The following is a 19,916-nucleotide window of genomic DNA, read 5'->3' on the forward strand; positions in this document are numbered from 1 at the left end:
CTATCTCATTTAAAGTTCCTAACAACCGTGTGACTTAGGGGTGTTGTCTCTGTGTTGCAGGGACGCATAAGGCTCGCAAAGGTTAAATAACATCCCTCAATTTAGATTGTGCTCTTTCTCATCACAGCTTCAAACTCAAACCAAGCTATTCATTTTCTAGACCAAATAATGATGCTATGTCAACTTGAAAAAAGAAAACCTGTGGGTTAACTTTTGATACATATAAAAAGCAGTCAACCCTTTAGAAGTTTCACTGGTTCAAAAAATAGAACCAAAAATTAAAGAGGTTCATTAATCACTAGTTTTATTCTTATGCCAATATAGAAATAGAACTGGAAAAAAAAGTGTACCTCTCTGCTTGCTTACATTGCCTTTGAAAATTGTGAGGTTATCGCTGAAGTAGCACTCTAATTTTCCTGACAGCTAGAAAATTATCTGTGGAATAGAGATCTTGTTGGCAGCAGGATAAGTACTTTATTTCTAAGAACACAAGCCAGAAAAGGAACAGGGTCTGTTGGCACCGTTGTGTTTAGGGGGCAGATAACAGAGGCAGCGACCTGTGACGTAGGTTATGCCAGTGATTTGGACTTTGGTGGATACTGGCTTCTCTTCACAAGAGGCAGCCAAGACCTATGGTGGTTTTCTTGGTATTAAAAGATTAAGAAGTTGCTCCTGGTTTATAGTAACAGAAACCCATGAGGAAGAAACTAAATCAGCTTTACTATGACGAACGTTTCTAGTGGCCAACTGGCTCTGAAATACCCATTAATTATTTAAAATAAAATAAAGTTATATTAATTCTTGCTCCAATAAAAGCTGATATTGGGTTAATGTGAACTTATTAATGATTTTGTTATTAATAATGTCATTTTGAAGTTTTAGTCCAAGCTGCTTGGATGAGAGGTCCATCACACAACATTACTAATTTTTTCAAAAAGATATCTGGAACAAGTAATGCTCAGATCTAATTGCTCTCATTCAGAGTATATTTTTCTGCCTTAAGGGCACCTGGCAGCATATCTCCCTACTTTATGTGTTTTTTCACACTAGAAATTAAAAATAAATTTACTATTGTTTGACAGTCTGTAAACACAAGTCCCTCAGTCCCTCCTACTCATTTGTATTTCAGTCTCTGACGATATTTTCCTGTCATTTCCACTCTGCCCAACTTCCTCAAATGACATTAACCATAAAAGCTAGAGAATTTCTACATCAATGGCCTCCCGACACTTTTTATTACATATGTTATATACGTATAAACTGTGACACATGTACTTTTGTATCAATATGTCCTCTTATAAAATATAAACAGAATTAAATGGTAAATTAAAAATAAATGTGAATGGATACTCTTAACATTTTTCTTCCTCTACACTCACCCCCATCAGCTTCTCTCCAGAGACAGCTGAGTAGACTGTAAATAACATTTAGTGCTCAGATTGCTATGTAAGTAGTTAAAATTAATTAGCTGTTTTGTGGAAAAGGGTAATAATAATCTTAAACTTGAAAGTTGCCTCAGAGACCCAGGTTTCACATAATTCCTTTCTTCTTCTTGTTCCCTCACACTGTGTTTTAGCGTGGAGCTGGCAGGGAGAACGGAGAGGACGTTATAGTACAAATTATGGCTGTCTGGTCTCGGGTTTGGGTTGTATCACTTCATTTCTTCTGCATCTTTATAACTTAGGCTATTGACACCTGATACTGTATTCTGAAGATAAACCCTTTACCTCGACAGGGATATTCTCACACAACGCTCATGAACAGGTTTCTGAGCAGTGAGCTGGATGCTCTAGACACACAATTGAACTGCCACAGACATAAACCCGTCCCCAGGGAGCCTGTGTTTAGTCAGCAGTGGTTGGACCAAACGAGTTTGTAGTAAACATTATCATAGGAGTAAGTCCTTCATGGGCGAGGGGAGAATCAAGCAACTAACTTGGCCGAGGAAATTGGGGAAAGGCCCCTCACAGTGAAAATATTTGGGTATCTTGATGTTTAACCCTCTCAGGGCTTCCGCTTAGCCTGGGGGACATGCAGCGTAGGAGGGCGCGCAGGGTTCCGCACGTGGAATGCTGAGGGCGACGATGTATCGCCAGCTCTGTGACCACTGGAGTCAAAGTCATGTTCTCTGTGTCCTTGTTAAACTCTGCCAGTGATGGCCATCCCTTCATCATGCGGAAGTAGAATCTGATTCCAGTGTCTACGCATCCACCTTCTGTCAAGGATTTCTATTGTTTTTTTTTTCCTGCAACTGACGGGTGCTCGCTGGGTATCCTATTTCAGCCTGTCCTCTGTCGGTCTGTCCCTCTGTCTCTCTCTCCATGTCTCTTTCTGTTTTCCTTCTTCTCCCCCCACCTCCTCCTCGTGCCGCGCCCCACCCATCTCTCTTTCTCTCACTACTGTTTCTTCCTTTCAGTGTTGGCCTTTTGTGTCACTCAAACACAGGGCTTATGTGGGGGCGCCTGCAGCGCCTCAGGGACTGGATGCCGCACAGGGTGAGGGACTCTCCCCCCCTCCTCTTGGTCGCATGCCAAGTACCGAGGGCAGGGTCTGGGGTATTGAAAATGATCAATATTTATCCTGATTGCTTTTACCAGACACTATATTTAATGGTATGCTTTATCATATAATTAAATGTTTTCACATTTACATTTAGGGAAGAATTATATTTGCTAGGAGGTGAAATATTTGAGCCCCAAATAGCTGCAGATAATGTTTGTGGCTTTCTAGATGTTTAAATGGTAAAAATCAGTATAAGTGGCATGGAATAATTTGATGGTTTATAGTGGTCTAATGACATAAAATGAGCTACTCACAAAGCTGCCAGCTTTACATGGGGGACAAACCCAACTAAAAATATGGCTGAGAAGACCTGGTGTTATCCATCTACACACCAACGTTCCATCTGGTAGCAACTTGGCTCTGCCAGGCCTAATCCTTAACCTAAGGAAACAAAATTTAAAAATAATGCAATCTGCTCAACAGGCCAGTGTCCTTAAAATCAGTGTAAAATTATAGTGTCATTATTAATCTATGTGCAGAGACATATACACTTACCCTGCTTCCATTCCTCTCCTCTTTGTCAACTGATACTAGGTTTATTAGCAAAAGAATTCTTCCACTAGTCCTTGCTGTCATTCAATATATCCTGGGGACATGGATATATATATACTTTCTGTTTTTTATTTCTCAGACAACTTTTCCTTCCCTTGTATATTATTTCAGTTGGCCTCCTACCTTGATCTTCTTCTTAGCATGATTTATTATGTTCCTTTTGTCGACTATCAGCCAATGTTAGCTTCCTCACGCTATCAGATAACCATACAGGCATTCAGGAGATAGAGAGGAACAAGAAGCTCATAGAAAAAGGAGTGAAAAGATGACTGCAGATATAGGTGTACTTTTACCATATTTACATATACTTTAAAGTAAGAAGAGAACTTATTTTGATCAATCTTTGTGAATTAATGCATTATATTAATCCAGAGATAGGTATAGTATGTATGGTATAGTCTTTTGCTCCCAGGCAGTTTTTCCATAAGAAAAAGTGTAGCATTTGAACAACATCACTTCAACATATACAATACTTTCCTAACATGGAAAGGTATTCTGGAGTGTGAGATTAAAGCATGAAGTGTTTATACTGAATACCACAGAACATACTTGCAGCCTGTTTATTCCTTGCACAACATGTCGTGATATACTGGAATAGATTTATGAGGCCGTGTTGTTCCTCAGGATTCTTATTACAAGTTATCCCACAATATAAAACGTCTCCCTACTTCCTTAAGAATCAGTGCATACTTGCCCAGAATGCCAACTCCATTCCTCAGCCCTTATTGCTAGGTGTGGTCACACAACCAAGTTCTAGCACATGAAATATGAGAGAAAAAGAATTGTGTACCCTCTGGATCCTGCCTTAGCACTGGAATGTGGCCATCCCTGTAGCCTTTCTTCCTGCCTTGAATATAGATAAGAGCCCAAGATGGCAGAGCAGTTAGATAAAAGGAGCCTGGGGTTTTGAAAACACAGAGCCTATAGAATGGTCCAGAACTGCTGATACCCAATTATGTGTGTGTGACATAAAGATGTTGTTTAAGCTGCATTTTTGCTGGTCTTTTGTGATAGACAAATTTATAGCATAAATGATACAGCTTAGTTTGTTGCTGGAATGTGAGGTTTTTGTTTCAGTGTGGAATTAGGTGTCTTCTCAAAGTTCAGATCATTCTGTGTTATCTTTTGGCATTTATTTTGCTTTGCAGTATGGATTATGTCTTATGTGAGCAAAGAAAAATACGTCCACACATTTATATAACTATTATAGTTATGTAAAAATTTGGTAACTATTGAGGTCATCTTTAGGGAAGACTGAATTTTGGACTCTCTTTCATTAGTAAACCACCATCAAGAACAGATACACTAGTGCTTTAAAAATGTCTAACCTCAAGTTTTTTCTACATATTTTCCGTCTTCACATCTCATTTGGTTTAAAGAGACCACTTCTTAGATTCTCTCCCTCTCCCAGATTTTTTTGGAATTTGTCTCTGAGAATTGCTCTTAACCAGTTGTCTTCCCCCAAAGACCCACCCAGGCCCTATAAGTGCAGGTCATATGCCACATGATCTTCTGACTCATCCGAATGTCTGCTCATCATCTACTTGGTTTTCCTTTGACTTCAGTGGCTTCAATCTAATGACATATTTCATCACATTTAGGGGAAGTATTAGCTTAAAAGGCTAATATTTACAAATACTACAAATGCAGTCCTCTTCTATTGTGACTCCTAATAAATACATGTGTGGCCATTTTTGATGGCCAGAAATATCAGAAAAGAAGAAAAAAACTACATCATATAAAATAATGAATGCTTTCTAAGATTTATAAGTTTCAAGGAATGATAATTTAAATCTAAAGTACAATGATATCCCTAGAGTACTATTTCAGTACACCTGAGAATCACTCTTAAGAGCTCTTTTTCTTTCTATTTCAAGTCTTAGAATCTTAATTATATCCTGACCCCCCTAAAAAAAAATAATGCTCATAAATTCAAGGATGCATTTGGTTCACTCACACCACCATCAGGTAATGAAATGATTAAAGTTCTCTAACTAAAATTTTATAATCTTATATTCTATCTCACCTTTCCAAGCACTAATCTTAATTCTGTCACATGGCTGATAGTTTTAAAGATACAGACCATTAAACAAACTGCTTTCAGAATCTGACACCTAATGCCTTAGACATGAAAATACGGCCTGTGTGTCTCTCTAAAGGGCTTATCTATTTTAAAGCTAAGTGCACTGGCATTAAGGACTGAGTAGTTGATTGGAACCCTTGCTTGATATTTTGAAAATTTTTAAAAATATTTGTCTCCATTTCATATCATAATCCTAATAACTTCACAAATAAAGGGTTATCTTGTGCCATGCCCAAAATGCTTCAAATGCTTTATGTATGTAATGTTATTTTGTTTTTGTACTTCTGTTCATTGTATACATTTCACCCATAATCCCATAATTCTATCACCTTTTATAAAAATTAAATAGGGTCAAAAGTGAAAAATCCCCTACCTTCACCGTTTTAATTCCATTATCCCAAAGTAATTGCTGTTAAGAATTTTGTGCCTTGTTAGCCAGAATTTTACATATTCTTTTTAATCATATAGAGAGGTTTACACCCTTGTCTATCTCTATCTCTATCATTGAGATGCACATTCAGTTAGGGCACAATGATCTCACTCCATCTTTTTAATGGCTGCATAACATTCCAAACTATAAACAATAATTAAACATTCTTTTTTTGATGGACATTTAGGGGTTTTTTTGTCAGTAATATCTAATACAATGATGAGCATCTCTGACATATTTTTATGAATTTTTTAATAATTTCTTTTGGTGAAGTCCTGTAAAATGGTTAATTGCCAAACTCAAAGGTATTTAATGCTCAATTAATATCAAACAGAACAAAAATTCCTACATGTTTTGATTCTAGAGGTTTCTCCCATAACCATATTCTAGAGTAAATTCCAAACCAAAAATTTTGCATTTAATCTGTTTATTACAAAGCATGCCAAGTGAGTTGTAGAGTCAAAGCAAATATTCCCCCAAACAATGCCATAACACTTTAGAATGATGGAATGCTTCAAATAGAATATAAGTTAGAACTTGTAAATGAGATAATTACAGCTCTCATAATGCAACCATGCTATAGTGGCATGTCCAAGAGCAAATTCTTTCCAGCATTCTTGGTATTGATATAAATGTCCAAGTGGTGAGCATATGTTTCTGGAATGTTTAATGTTTCTGTTGACAGTTGGACAGGGTTTGCCTTATTTTAAGGGAACTATGTCATAGGTCAGTTAATACTGTCTTATGTCTTTATTGCATTCTCTCCAATAGATTTGATAGGATATACGGAAATTTCTGAAAAAGTGACCTGAGCATTCCAATCATAACAAGTTTATGGAGCACTAACATTTTAGTACAGTTTATATAAGGGAGGAAGAGTTTGCCAGAAGCACAGAATGCTCTGTTGGCACATGGTTGGAGCACATTGATCTTTGTTATAAAGTCTTTGATTTCACTTAAATGAACTTAGGACACATTATTGGTCTAGTTCATTAGCAAAACCACAGTTTATGGAAACACAATTTCTTTACTACAAAGAGAGCTGGAGAAGTTTTTTTCTCATGATAGATTGCCTGAGTTGAACAGAACTAAGAACACTGTGTTAGAAGGAAAACTGCAACTATGGATTATTATTATCTTAAGAGAGGAGCAAGGATGTTACACAAAAGTATCCAGTCTGCAGGTTTTTTTCAATACCTATGGCCATTTTGGATTTATGGAAGAAATTGTACATCTTTGTGCATTGGGATTCTAGAGCACTCTACTGCTGGAAGATTGTGGGGGAAATCCTAAAGATCAGGCAAATTTTGGTCAAAAGTTCACTAGATAAACCATGCTACATGTAGCTCCACTCCAATCTTTGCTTCTCTCACTTGGAACCTTCTTAGAGGAACATGGCATCTATAGGATTAGTCCAAGAGACCTCAGCATGAAAAAATAACTTCAGTTATTGGTCCACTTTTGGTCAAGGGTTAAGGGAAAGTTGATATTGACAGTAAATATACCTGCATCAGCGTATGTTGTGGGAGGAAGGACTACTGCCTCTATATATATGTAGAGGGGTCATTTTTAATAGGTGATTTATACCACTGCTATTATGATGAAATATACTTTTTAAAGGGAAAAAAAACAAGCTCAAATAAATGATATTAAATAAAAAATACCAACTATGAGCTAGCTATCTGGTTGTTAGTAAATTCCCACAAAAGAAAGCGAAACCAACTCTGTCTTCAAGACAATTCCAAAATACAATGTTCCTAAACCACTTAAAATATTAGTAAAATGAATGTGCTATCATATTTTAATGTTTACATACTTTTATGGTCTCCCCAAGAAGATACTCTTTAGTTATACTACTGCACTACAAGGCAAAAGAAACATCTACATACCTCTTTAATCCTGGCACAATAATAAATCATGGAAACAAGGGTGTTTACAAAATTGCAAAATTCCAAACAGATAATTTGTGCATGTGCCTTACCTTTCTTTTGCGAAGCCTGACTTGGTTGTCTGTGGGTTCCTGGGTGGCCAGAGTCTCTTTTAAGTGTAAACACTGCATGCCATCTCCTGAGTTGACCTTTGGAAAACTTTTGTTTTGATGTTCTGAGAAACCACTCTTCTCCAGGCCATTTTCAGCTGACATTCCACTAGAGCAGGAAGAAGGCAGCAGAAGGCAGTTTCCAGGATCTGCTTTTAATAATGGCACTCCTGTGTCTGTACAAGGACTAGCCAAGAACTCATCTTGTACTACACTGCAGGTGTCTCTTTCATGTTCATCTTTAGGGAAGTCAGGTTTCCTTCGTTGCTGAGCAATTACAGCAGAATTAAGCAGTTGCTTCTCAGACACAGTATCTTTCACATTCAGAGAATTGCATGCACTTATTTTGGAGGCATCTTTTATTTCACTTAAGCTTATATCATTACAAAACTCCAGGCTTTTACTTATAATGTCAACAACTTTTCTCTCCCCCCTTTCTTCTACCAGCACTAAATTGGCTTCACCAGTCATTTCCCAGGAGTTACAGGAATCTTGGTTACCTTCCATGATGGGCAGCGTCTTTACTAAGGAGCCTGCTCCCTTGATGCTCTGCTGATCTGATGTTTTATGCTCTTGGGTAGTTAAAATCTGTTTGTCATCTGTAACATATAGATCAGAATTGGTATCCTCATCAGAAACAGGCACTAGTGTTTCTGTGCTGGCCTCCAGAGAAAGAAACTGATCTTCACTTTCGTAGCTGTCGTTTCCATCCACTTCCTTTGAAGTGTGACCCATTGGCCTCCCAGGAAAATCTCTCAGCTCTGACCCATGACAGCAGTCAGGTAGCGAAACACACTTTTCTTTGCGGCCCACATTTACAGTTGCATCTTTTTCCATACTTGCCTGCAAGCTGTCAGCTACTAGTCCATGATGACATGATGTGTTATAACCATCAGAATTAAAAGGCTGTCCCATCCATTGGGTCACATGTTCTTCCCAGCTTCTCTTCCTGATAGCTACAGACATGTCATCATAGTTTAACAACAGACAGGGAGATACGTTCCATATGAGACTAAAGGAGATGAAACTGGATGAAAGATCACTTCAGATTCACTGATTGAAGAAGAGAGTGAGTTTTGTCATTTCACCACCTATTAAAAAAATTTTAAAACACATAGTTCAGGAAATAGTCAGTTCTAAACATATCAGGATATATCCAGTTCTAAAGACAAAATATACCTTGGAAAAAGAGAGCATTTAATCTGTGCTATGAAAGATTAAGACAGAGATTTTGTAAAGCTTCTGCACCATAGCATTAATAGTGTTACTTCTTTAAGAAGTAATGTAATGTTAGATGAAAATTTCACATTGAATAGTTCTGGCCAGAAATCACTGATAATGCTTTTAAATGAAGCTGAAGTGATTTATCATTAATGAACAAAGATAGAAATAGTGAACATTTAAAATACCATTAAGAAAATATTTGGATTGCAGTATTTAATAAAATTCACAGGAAGAAACTTGGTACTCTAGCTTACACGTTTTCCTGATTTTCTTTTGTGAACCTAAGTTGTCATAGAGATCTACTTGCTGTTTGGTTTGCAATGCAACAAAGGCCACCAGGGACCTGTTCATGCAAAACGTGGGCTATAATGACAGCACGTGTAATGTATGAGTGTGTGAAAGAGATTCTACAGATCCCAAACTACTGGGATGCATTTACTCCAGGGAGTGACTAAGAAACATGGAAAATAATCTAGTTTGGCCCATATTACCACATAATTCATGGAAAGGAGAGTATAACACAGCACCCTTTACAATGCTTGAGGATAAATGCATTTACGTGCATTCTGTGATTACTACTAGATGGCAAGCCAGGATTGTTAAACCTCAGAAAAATTAAATATCTTGTCCAAAGTTAGACATCAAGGAAGTAAGCCAGGATTCAAATGAGACCCTGGTTCTAGGGCCCAGGCTTAGATAGCCAACAAATTTTCTTGTCTATGTGGAATGAGAGTCTACCTTCCCTGCACATATATTTAGTATGCATAAAATGTAAACTCAGGCAGGAATTCGGATGAACCAAAAAGAAGAAACGAGCATGGTTAGACGACTGGGACAGTTCTTCAGAAACTTTAGTCTCTGCCTTCTAAGGGGTGTCATTTGTGTACTTCTTTTAGAATTTGGCCATAAAAATTTAAGTAAATAAGAAAACCAGGCATAAGATAAGGTCTGAATATAAACACATTCCAGTTGTCCATCTTTTGTGCCTTGGCTTATTCAAACCCTTAGGTGAAAGGAAATGAATTATATCAATGTAAACTCAACCTTATAAAAATGACTAATCCAAATGTTGTCTCATAATGAAACCAAATTATTGGACTATAAAAGAAAAATCCTATTCAATGAGCAGATACTTCTGGTTTTTCCTCCACATAAGAACTGTCAGCACAGAACATGGATCGGCTCATTGGTTTCAGCCATAAACAAGATTAACTGCTGTGCTGGCTTTGGGTCACTTCAGTCTATTGAAAAGCATTCTGACTCTCGACCAAAAATTTCAAGTTATTCTGACTAAGCATATGCCAGAAAGATAAATATTCCCATCCTGTAAACCAGTGAAGTTAAGGAATGTACTAGAATTTGGTACCCCAACCTGACCAATTATCTTTCTGGATGCTATTTGGTCCCCTCAAAGGTCTGTGACCATCTTTGAAAATGGTCAGCGTTCACATTTTCCATATTGGCACTCATTCTGCACTCAAAAGAAAATATAAAGTTCCTGAATTCCATGCATAAGTCATTATAGTGTGGGAGGCTGCGGAAAGTGGAAAAAACGCATAGACACAGGCCAGAAAATTTCTGCTTTCATGGGGAAACTTGGTTTGTAATAGGGTGGTTCTGTTTTAGATGCTTTCTTTTCTTTATTTTTATCCAGTGTAGAAAGAACAGCCTAACTTGAGAAGTGCCAAGTGGTATTTCTGTGTCATTCCTAAACCACATTTACATTTAAGTTGAGATTGAATTCTGGTTTCATTTCTTTGACTAAGGAGAATAGAATTTTACTCCCCTTGGGAAACAGAGTACATAAAATTTTTCACTTTAAGACTGTAATAGTTACCGTAACATTGAGTAACTTATTTTACTCATCTTTGACAAATAGAGGAGTATTTTTATAATGTAAAAGGTAGACAGTTCAACAAGTTCTGAGACAATTTAGCTGCAAAAAGAGATTGTAAATTAGGTAGATTCAACGCAACATTAACTCCTCCTGTCCTAACTAGTAACTAATCTAGGTTCTTGGGACGTTCCCAAATCATTCCTGTGAACATACAATGTCTTTTTTTTTAAGACATAACATTTGCTAATATCATTATGAAGATTATCACTACATTTTGAGCGCTATTCCATACCCCACAGTCTGATAGATTTAAAAGAATATTATCTCTAAAGCTTTCTTATTCACACTTCCTATTTAAATTCTGATTTTAAGATTCACAGTTAAAATCTGCCTTTGTGATCTGTAGGTTGAATGGAGTATTTTCAAAAAGGAGCACTGGATTATTGTCAATCAGATCTGAAGATACTGGCCTTATTTTTCTAGATCATCTGAATCTAGTAGAATCCATCCTTTAAGACTGTTGTAAGACCTGACTTTCCTTCTGAGCCTACTGACCAGGCCACCTACTTAAAATCATATTTTGAACTACTGACTACTTAGTTTGCATATTTCTATTACACTTTTTTGGTAATCCTTTTTCTAAAGTTTCATTCCCAATGAGCTCAGCTGCTGAGGATTTGGATGAGGGATCTGGAAAAGTGTAGGTCATTCCAGGGTGTCGATTTTATTAAGTGAATTTCCATGGGGATATTTCACTTCTTCAAGGCATGTGCTCAACACCACTGTATTAATATTACAAAAGACTCTATGTACCTCTAATTACGTAGCGATTCTGGAAAACATCTGTGAAACATCCTAATTTGTTTTTGCGATATTAGTGCGTAGGATGATTAGACACAGTGATTTCAAATTATTTGCTTGAGTTGATCCTTTAACACTTACTCCTCCTTAATATAATCATCTTCTACATACAATGTATGTTTTTTTTAATTAATCAAAATTGAATGCTATGAAAAATGACAATTGGGGACAGTTTGAGAATCGTTAATCTATATTTGATATCAAATGGTCATGCTTTCCTGTGCGTTTGCTTCTGAAATAAATGTGCCCCTTATATTCTGGCCTTAGGGAAGAAGAGCCTGATGAAAGGACTACGGCTGATTCTAGAGCCTGGGAAAACCCGGTGCAGATGGAGGACTTGTGGCTGGAATCCGGGGGGCAGCGCTACAGAAGCGACAGCAGTATGGCCTGACACTGACCATTCGTTCAACAAGTGGGCCACAGCCACTCTGCTACAAACACTGGGAATTCAAGCCTACGTAATATATTCTACCTTTTCAAAAGGAACTTCGTTTTATGGAAGAGACTCATATAAACAAAGATAATAAGTCTCATGCCATAAATACCATGAAAAGTTTAATACAGTGCAAGGGGTCATCGATTTTTCCTCTCTCCCTCCTTCCCTTTTCCCTTCCCCTCCCCTCCCCTCCCCTCCCCTCTTTCCTTTCCCTGCCCCCCCCCACTGCCTTCCCTCCCTCCTTCCTGCTGAGTGGTGTTGGGGGTGGTGAAATGGCCACAGGGCTTCCAGAGGGGGAAACTCCTGAATGAGGCCCTTTGTGATGAAAGTTCCTGCCCTCACAACATCCTGGCCAGATGGAGGTGGAGGAAGAGTTTCCTCCTCTGATTCAGATTCTTACTATTGTGGAATCACCTACTTTGGGAAGGGCAACAGAGGCAATAATAAACTCCAGAGAATTACTGACAACCTGAAAACTTATTTGGCACCTTGGAGGGGAACCATGTTTTTCAGGAGCATTTTAGATAGAACTGAGGGAAGAGATTTCTCAGAAAAATGTTTCAGAAAATTTCCCAGAAGTAATGACCCAAGTCTTCAGATTGAAGGGAACCCACGGAGTATCCAGTGACACAGGGGATGACAACAGAGCTTACCAAGGGGCAGCATGAAACTTCAGAACTGCAGAGGTGAGCAAATTACCACGAATGTTGTCAGGAAGAGAAAGAAGAGATTACATATTAGGCACTGGGAATCTGTATTACGGTATTAGATTTCTTGACAGCAACGTTGGAAATAAGACCGGAAATTTACCTTCAAAATTCCGATGGGAAATTATTTCTACCTTAAAATTATTTTTGCCTTAAAAATTTTCCCCTCTTCTCAAGAAGCTACTGGAGGGACGGTTCCACCAAACGAAAGAACAAAGTGGGAATGACACGAGAAGGAAGCCAGGAATTCAACCCAGCAATCAGGGCATGGAATTTCCAGGATGGAATTCAATAGTAGGTCTAGCTGGCAATCACACCCCATAATCCCAAAGTTCTCTATAAGGGAAGTCTCTGAGGAAAAAACACGGAAATAATGGATTATATGATATATGTGATCACACTGAGAGGAATTTCATACTGAAGTCAGATAATATATGTGGAAAGATTAGTAATAATTATATAGAAGACTAGGGAAATCAATTATTAACTCCAGGAAAAACAAAAAATTTTAAAAGAAAGGAAATATAACCATAGTCACTACCTGGCTTAGTTTGAAATTGTTTATGTGGCCATTAAAATGTAAATAGTACCAACTTAATAAAAATTTATGAAACAATTATTTTTGGAGCATGGGATTTTGTGTGGGATGGGGTTAGGGATAGTTGGGAGAATAGTTCAGAGTGCTAATCCCTCATTTTTCTAGAGTAGAAAGTTAACTAATAATGTCCAAAATGAGGAAAAATAGTATAATCATGTTGTTTAGAAATATGGAGGTAAATATCAGGAGAGATAGCTAAAAACAATACAAACAATTTTAAGTATTATGATACCGTGTAATGGAAAACTTCTGAATCTCAGAAAGCACATTGAATTGCAATCTAAGTTGTAACATGTTCCAGAGCAGTCATTTTAAGATTGAGTTGATACATAAATAGGCGTGTAGTTCTTACAATACACCCCTGGGATCAAGCTATTCCTGCTATCCCTTCCCCACTCCATCGCCTCACAATCACACATGTATCTGCCTCACACCTTTAGCCAAACAAAGGTGCTAGTTTGAGTATTTCTTTTGGGCTAACAATGTCCATATAGTTTTCCATGGATTTCCTTTAGGGCTTCCTTTCCTCCCTAAACCCTCTGGGAACTCCTGGAATCTAGGACAGATGTTCTTGGGAATCCTCTTAGGTACAGCTCTTCTAAAATGCTATCAAATAGAAGTCTAAGATACAGAAAATAATATGTAAATAACCTTAACTGAGTAGATACATAGGAAAAGAGGAATTTTCCATTGCATTATTTCCCAACTTCTCTTGGACATTTCACTCACAGTACTTGGAAAGATGGCAACTTTTCTGATTCAACCCCTCAAATGCTGGTATCAATACAGGTGACATAAACAGTAGGCATATACATACTCATATATAATCATAAATACAAACACACACACATGATTGGCACCTTCACACAGATCCTGAATATTTAATAGAAGGGGAAATAAAGACATACTAGTACTGTGACTTTTTTGTCATTTTCCTTTTTTTCTTAGATGGCCAGAGTTACTTCCAGTTTCCCTTAAAGTCTTCTTAATTACCAATCCCAAGCTAAATTTTTAGGTCCTTTTTTCCTCCTATTACTGCTGTAAAGCATGTGTATGTGCAATATCTACCATACAGCATGTTCTCAGGCACTGTGGGAAGAAGACAAGATAGAAAGGAAATAACCCCTTTTAATTACAAGTAGGTTACACTCTCTCAAGTACACTCCTGCAAGAAGAGAGAAGGCATCTGAACCAAGAAAAGAACATTGCTGCATTGGTCCACTTTGTTGCTAATATGATAAGGATAAAGTCAGTGAGATGGAGAGACGGGGAATCTGAACATCTTTAAGGGATGTGAATCTTAAGGCACCTTAGCCTACTCTTAGGGAGTTACGTTGGTGTCCTGCAAAACACTGAGTTTCTCAATAGGAACAGAACTGACAACATAGCAACAAACATGATCAGAGCTTAATACAACTCTTCAAATGTGTGTTCACTGATGTTGAAGTAAGTGTTCATTACAGTAAGCATTTCTGGAAGCCAAAATGAAACTCATTTTCTTAATGGAATTATTGAAGAGCAAATTATCTAGCAAACTAAACTGTGCATGATTGGGATCTTCCCACACTCCCAATTCAACGATAATATGAGGAGGAATGTGCTTCATTTTGCCAACCTGATGTCGCATGTGCAAGATGCTTAGGAGAAGCAGGAAAGCCTAGGACAGAGAGGATTTTTTTCTTAATGCTTTTCTGTAAATGCATAAACGAATAGCAAAACAAGATAACACATTTTAAAAAAGCATTTCTTTGAGTCTAGTCAGGGTAGCCAACTTTTATTAGAAAACCGTTAGTGATTTTTCTTTAAAATACTCCTGCTATCTAATCTAAATTAGACAGGGCTAGAATTAGGCTGTGGGAGAAAGAAACGTTGAATAACATCATGTAAGAACTTATCTCCATATGATTTTATTCAGATTTCCTTTCTTGAGCAGCAATCTGTGTCTTAACTCATGACAAAATCATTATCCATCTACTTGTACATACTTAGTCAAATGGTGGAATTTACTCATTATGTATAATTGGCTATAGAAAAAAACTCATGCTAAAATTCTGTATTGATAAATTGCTAATGAAGCTTAAAATATTATATATGAAATAGCTTCTATGTCTTTAGGCTGTCTGGAAATCATCAAACATTTTATAAATTACAGAACAAACTGTCTATAATGAACTATGTCAGTGGAATACGTAGCATATCACTTTTTCCAAGAGATACATCCAAGCTTCCAACATTTTTGGTCTTTAGCAGAAAAGTGAAGAAGTAGGTGCCCAGTTAAAAATACTCTCTTAATATTTACCTATTTTTATGTATATCTCAGTTTTACTGAGCTTGGAAAACTTTTCGATTTCTTAGCTTTCACAGTCAAAGGTATTCCAGGAATCAGGCAAATTTGAAAATTAACTGTCAATCCCCTAGAAGCCAGCTCATCGGAAAAGAGCAGGGTGTTCTAAAATTGCAAGTTATTATTTCTATGGTGCCCTGTTTTTACCTTCAACTTCCTGCTATTTAATGGAGCTTCAGTAGTTTCTCATTTTCTTACAGGAGGGGCCCAGAACCTGGCAGTATTTGACTTAACCACTGCTTTAAGGCTTAGGTCAGCCAAGTTTGAAGATTCTCTTAATGTTTTCTTAAGTAACCCATATTTAATTTGAGGAAATCTTGGAACATTTCATATTTGCCTGATATCCCTAAGACCTTTCTGGTTTCCAAAGATCTCAGAGTTAACATAGTCTTGGGGGGCAACATTGCAACCTGCATGCGGTCATTTCCTTTGGGTTTCTTGTTTTATTTTTTAAAAGTACACAGTTTTCCCAATAATAGTGCTCCATCCTATTGAGAATTACATTGTATCTTAGATATTTCTGCAAATACATTCATTAATAAATAATCATTTGCTTTTTTCCCTTGATCTCTTTTCTGCAGAATCCTTTAAAACCAAAAAGAGGTATTGCTTTTGCTCTGAATTTGTTTCCCTTGGAATTTCTCATGCAACAGGAAAGAGCTTAGAGTTAAATTTGATATCAGGAGTTTGGCAGTCTTTTTTTTTTGGTGGCATGGACTATGATTGAAATGTAGTTTTGTCTTATTATAAAAAGATATTTCTATTCAGCAAGGGACACAGATTATAATGCTTTATCATCAGTGTGGTGAGAGGTGTCTTTGCTTTAAGTGGCTACTTTCTATTTTTAGCTTGGCTATCATTTCTAAGAACACTCTAACGGTAGACACAGTAATCACTAAATGTAAATAAAAGCTACATCAGCACAGGTGCTCAGATGGCTAGGTGACAACAGGAATGAGCTTTCTGGCATTCAATAAGAACAACTTTTCCTGAAAGCAGAAACATGAATCATTGGGAACTTAGCTACTTCTGTATTTCGTATCTGTGATTCTCACCTTATTTTGTCATCTACCTATGTACATTCGAGGTTGTTTTTATTAGCAAGTGTTCTGCTATATATTCAGGTAAAGTAGGTGCCTTAGAAACTTTTGATGAACATGTACCAGGAAACAGTAAAAGTAAAAGACCTCCATTTATTAAGCATTTACTGTGGGTCAGGTGCTATATTTGGTGTTTTACTTACACCATCTCCTTTCCTAATAGTACTCACAAACACTCTTATGAATGAGGTACTATTGCTGCCCTAGTTTTTATAGGGTGGAATTTTGGCAGGACTCAGTAACTAGCTCAATGTCAGACACCTATTAGTGGGCAAGTGTTATCTCCATTCTTTGTTTTGTTTTTTTCTCTATTATTTTGTTTTATTTGTATTTTCTCCACTTTTATGAAAACTCTGTAAGTATTGTGTCCCTCAGTTTTTTCACTTCTACCATGGATACAATGAGAAACTGTTGAGGGGAAAATAATAATATTAAACTAAATAAATAATGAGCCAGTAATATAGGTAGAATGACTTAATCCACGGCATATGGCAAGAGTTCTAGATGCGAAGTGCCATGATGATTAGATGATGACGGTAACAATGTGTCTTTCAGTTTCTGGTGGATGTTAGCACCAGAATCTATGGCGGAGTACGAGCTAGAACTATTCCTTGTATGCTGGTGTTACTTCAATACAGATGAATGATTTGACCAAAATGTGAAAAACCAGGATTCTTTCTTTCTAGACTAATTAATCTGTGCCTTTTTAAACAAAGATGCGTTTGTTATACTGTATGCAAATCAATTTGCACATACACAATCTCATGTGATGCGCAAAATGACCTGATGATATAAATATTTTCAGCATCTTCCAGACTTTGCCAATAAAGGCTCCAAGGAGTGATGGGGCATGCTTCAAATCACCGAGCATCAAATGGCAGAGGCGAATCAGAGCCAGCTTTCTGAGCTTTCCAGCACACCAGCCTATTTAAGTGGTGGCAAGTCTGCTAGTGCTGTGCTCTCACTGGTGTCAAGTCACTTCGAATATCAAACTATTTCTGGATGCTCATGCTTCCTTCTGGTCCTTAATGAACCTGCAATGTCAAACGATGAGAGTGTTGTCGACATCTGGCCTTGGGCTCTGGCGGCCCCTGCCCATCTCCCATTCTCTTTCCCTCCCCTTACTTGCCTCTCTCCCTCCTATTTGGTCCACAAATATTTATTGAGAAACGTGTATTGACAGCACCTAACATGCTAGGTATTTTGTTATTTGCTGAGAATAAAAAGAAACACTGAAGTTCTAAACTTGTTCTCTGATCTTCCTACGCCTTTCTGTCTCATTTCATGAACAGCAATGATTTTCTCTTTGAATCATTGGAATTTTATGGCCAAAACACTTCATTAATTCAATGTCATACAAAACAAGCACTTTACACATTTAACGAGCTGCTGTAGTTTTTCTACCCATCTATTTTACTTAATGAGCAAGTTCATGTGCACAGTTCACATTGCCTTTCAGCTTTATTTTTGCATCAGAGTTCCTATTTCATCTTTTCAGATTCACTTATGTACGATATAATCCAGTCAATCTAAATCAACAACCTCTTTTTAAACCAGGTCTCAGGGGCCACACATCACCTGTACTCTGTTTAACTTCATTAAATCTAAGCCTACCTCCTTCTCAAAATTCTGTGAACTAGCTAACAGTTTAATGCCAAACAGAACCATGGACATGAGTGCTGAATTTCTACATCCACCCCAAAGTCAGTGTGGAGCTTCTCTGTTGAATTGTGAACATATCATTCCTGTCAGAGAAGAAGGCACAATATTCATGTCACTTCCTTCAAGTTTGGAGGTTTTTGCTTTTCCCTCATCCTCTTTAAATTCCCATGTCCAATTCTTCATATTTCTCTATTTTCATAATGAAAATCTCTTATCCAGGTATATGTCATCTCTCCTTTGGAACTTTACTGTACTGATTTCTACAGAGAGATTCTCATTGTAAGATAATAGCATTCATTCATTCTCCAAGAAGAAACAAATAAGACAAAAACAAAAATTAAAAAAATTTAATTTAAAATGTCTCAATTTAGATGTGTTTAAAGTCTGTAAGACCCAATCCTTGATAAGTAAGATTAGATCATGCCTAGTTTTAGTAGTGAGATTTGGATAGAGCCAGAAAGATTGTCCTTTTTAATTAAGATGTCCTTGAGAAAAGGACATGCACTCTCTTTTGCTAGGCCCTGTAGTAACCATGCTGGCGGTTCTATAGGCTGTGCTGCTTTCATTCCTCATTGCAATAACGTGAAGTGTGGTGATGCTGGGAGTGTTGCATAGTGTGTCATTTAAGTGTTAATAACATCAGGAAATTCAATCTGGTTCATAAAAATGGAAAAAAAAATTTATCATGATACACATTCTCACTTCCAGAAATGACATATATGAGTTTTATGAGAAAGGCTCTTGCCTTGGAAAGTGCAGTGTTCAGTGTGTACAGCAACATGTACTGTCATATATGAGGTCTGATACAGATTAAGCAGCCAAGTTCTCATTTTACACCACCCTGGTCATTCATTTATATACTGTAACAAATTCTGTATTCTACAGCTAAAGGACATTGTAGATGGCTCAGAGCAGATATATGAACCAATTAAAGGATTGAAAATAATTTGTAGAAGGAAAGATGAAAGCAAGTGCGTTTATTTGGCTTAGAAATGTATGCTTATGTTTTCATATGTCTATTTAGGCTTTTTATATTTCCACTGAGGAGGAAACCTGTAGAACTGGAAACAGGCTGCAGCAGCAGAGATTTAGGCTAGATAAAAGAAAGAATGTCTGGGCACAAAGGATTCTTAAACTGATTCCAAGGTGGGGTAGTAAAATCTCTTCTGAGTGTCACTGGTTAGGACTGTTTCATTACACCATTTGAATACAAGGATATGAATCAGATAAGTGCCTTTTTAGCCCTATGTTTTTAAGAAACATCAGTTTAAAATTTATATAATTGTTAGCATATGGTTTGATCTTCTTGGCAAAAACATAAAATGTAACAAAGTGGTCACAAATAAATTACTCCTTTAAGTGTTTGTTGCAGGCCTAAGAAAGCTTTTGCATTTGAAAAAATTTTGTTTCTGAGTAAATTTGACTCTTTGTACAAACCATGATTTCTCTATCCACACTGTAACACTGGTGGCACTTTAAGCC

The 19,916-nt window shown here is 37.1% G+C and overlaps 1 protein-coding gene across 10 annotated transcripts in view; it reads right to left on the reverse strand.

Annotated features, from left to right (window-relative positions):
• The window catches only part of DLC1 (DLC1 Rho GTPase activating protein), a 369,945-nt gene that overhangs the window by 304,755 nt on the left and 45,274 nt on the right, over positions 1-19,916 (reverse strand). For all 10 annotated transcript variants that reach the window (XR_012124003.1, XM_073219078.1, XM_073219076.1 and 7 more), the window contains exon 2: positions 7,609-8,756. Coding sequence is in view for 9 of the 10 variants with exons in the window: in XM_073219078.1 (XP_073075179.1) it covers positions 7,609-8,631 (1,023 nt within the window). In the remaining variant the exon portion in view is untranslated. The remainder of the gene's footprint in view (positions 1-7,608; positions 8,757-19,916) is intronic.

This window comes from Manis javanica, chromosome 12 (genome assembly GCF_040802235.1).
Source record: "Manis javanica isolate MJ-LG chromosome 12, MJ_LKY, whole genome shotgun sequence".
Classification (NCBI taxonomy): Eukaryota; Metazoa; Chordata; class Mammalia; order Pholidota; family Manidae; genus Manis; species Manis javanica.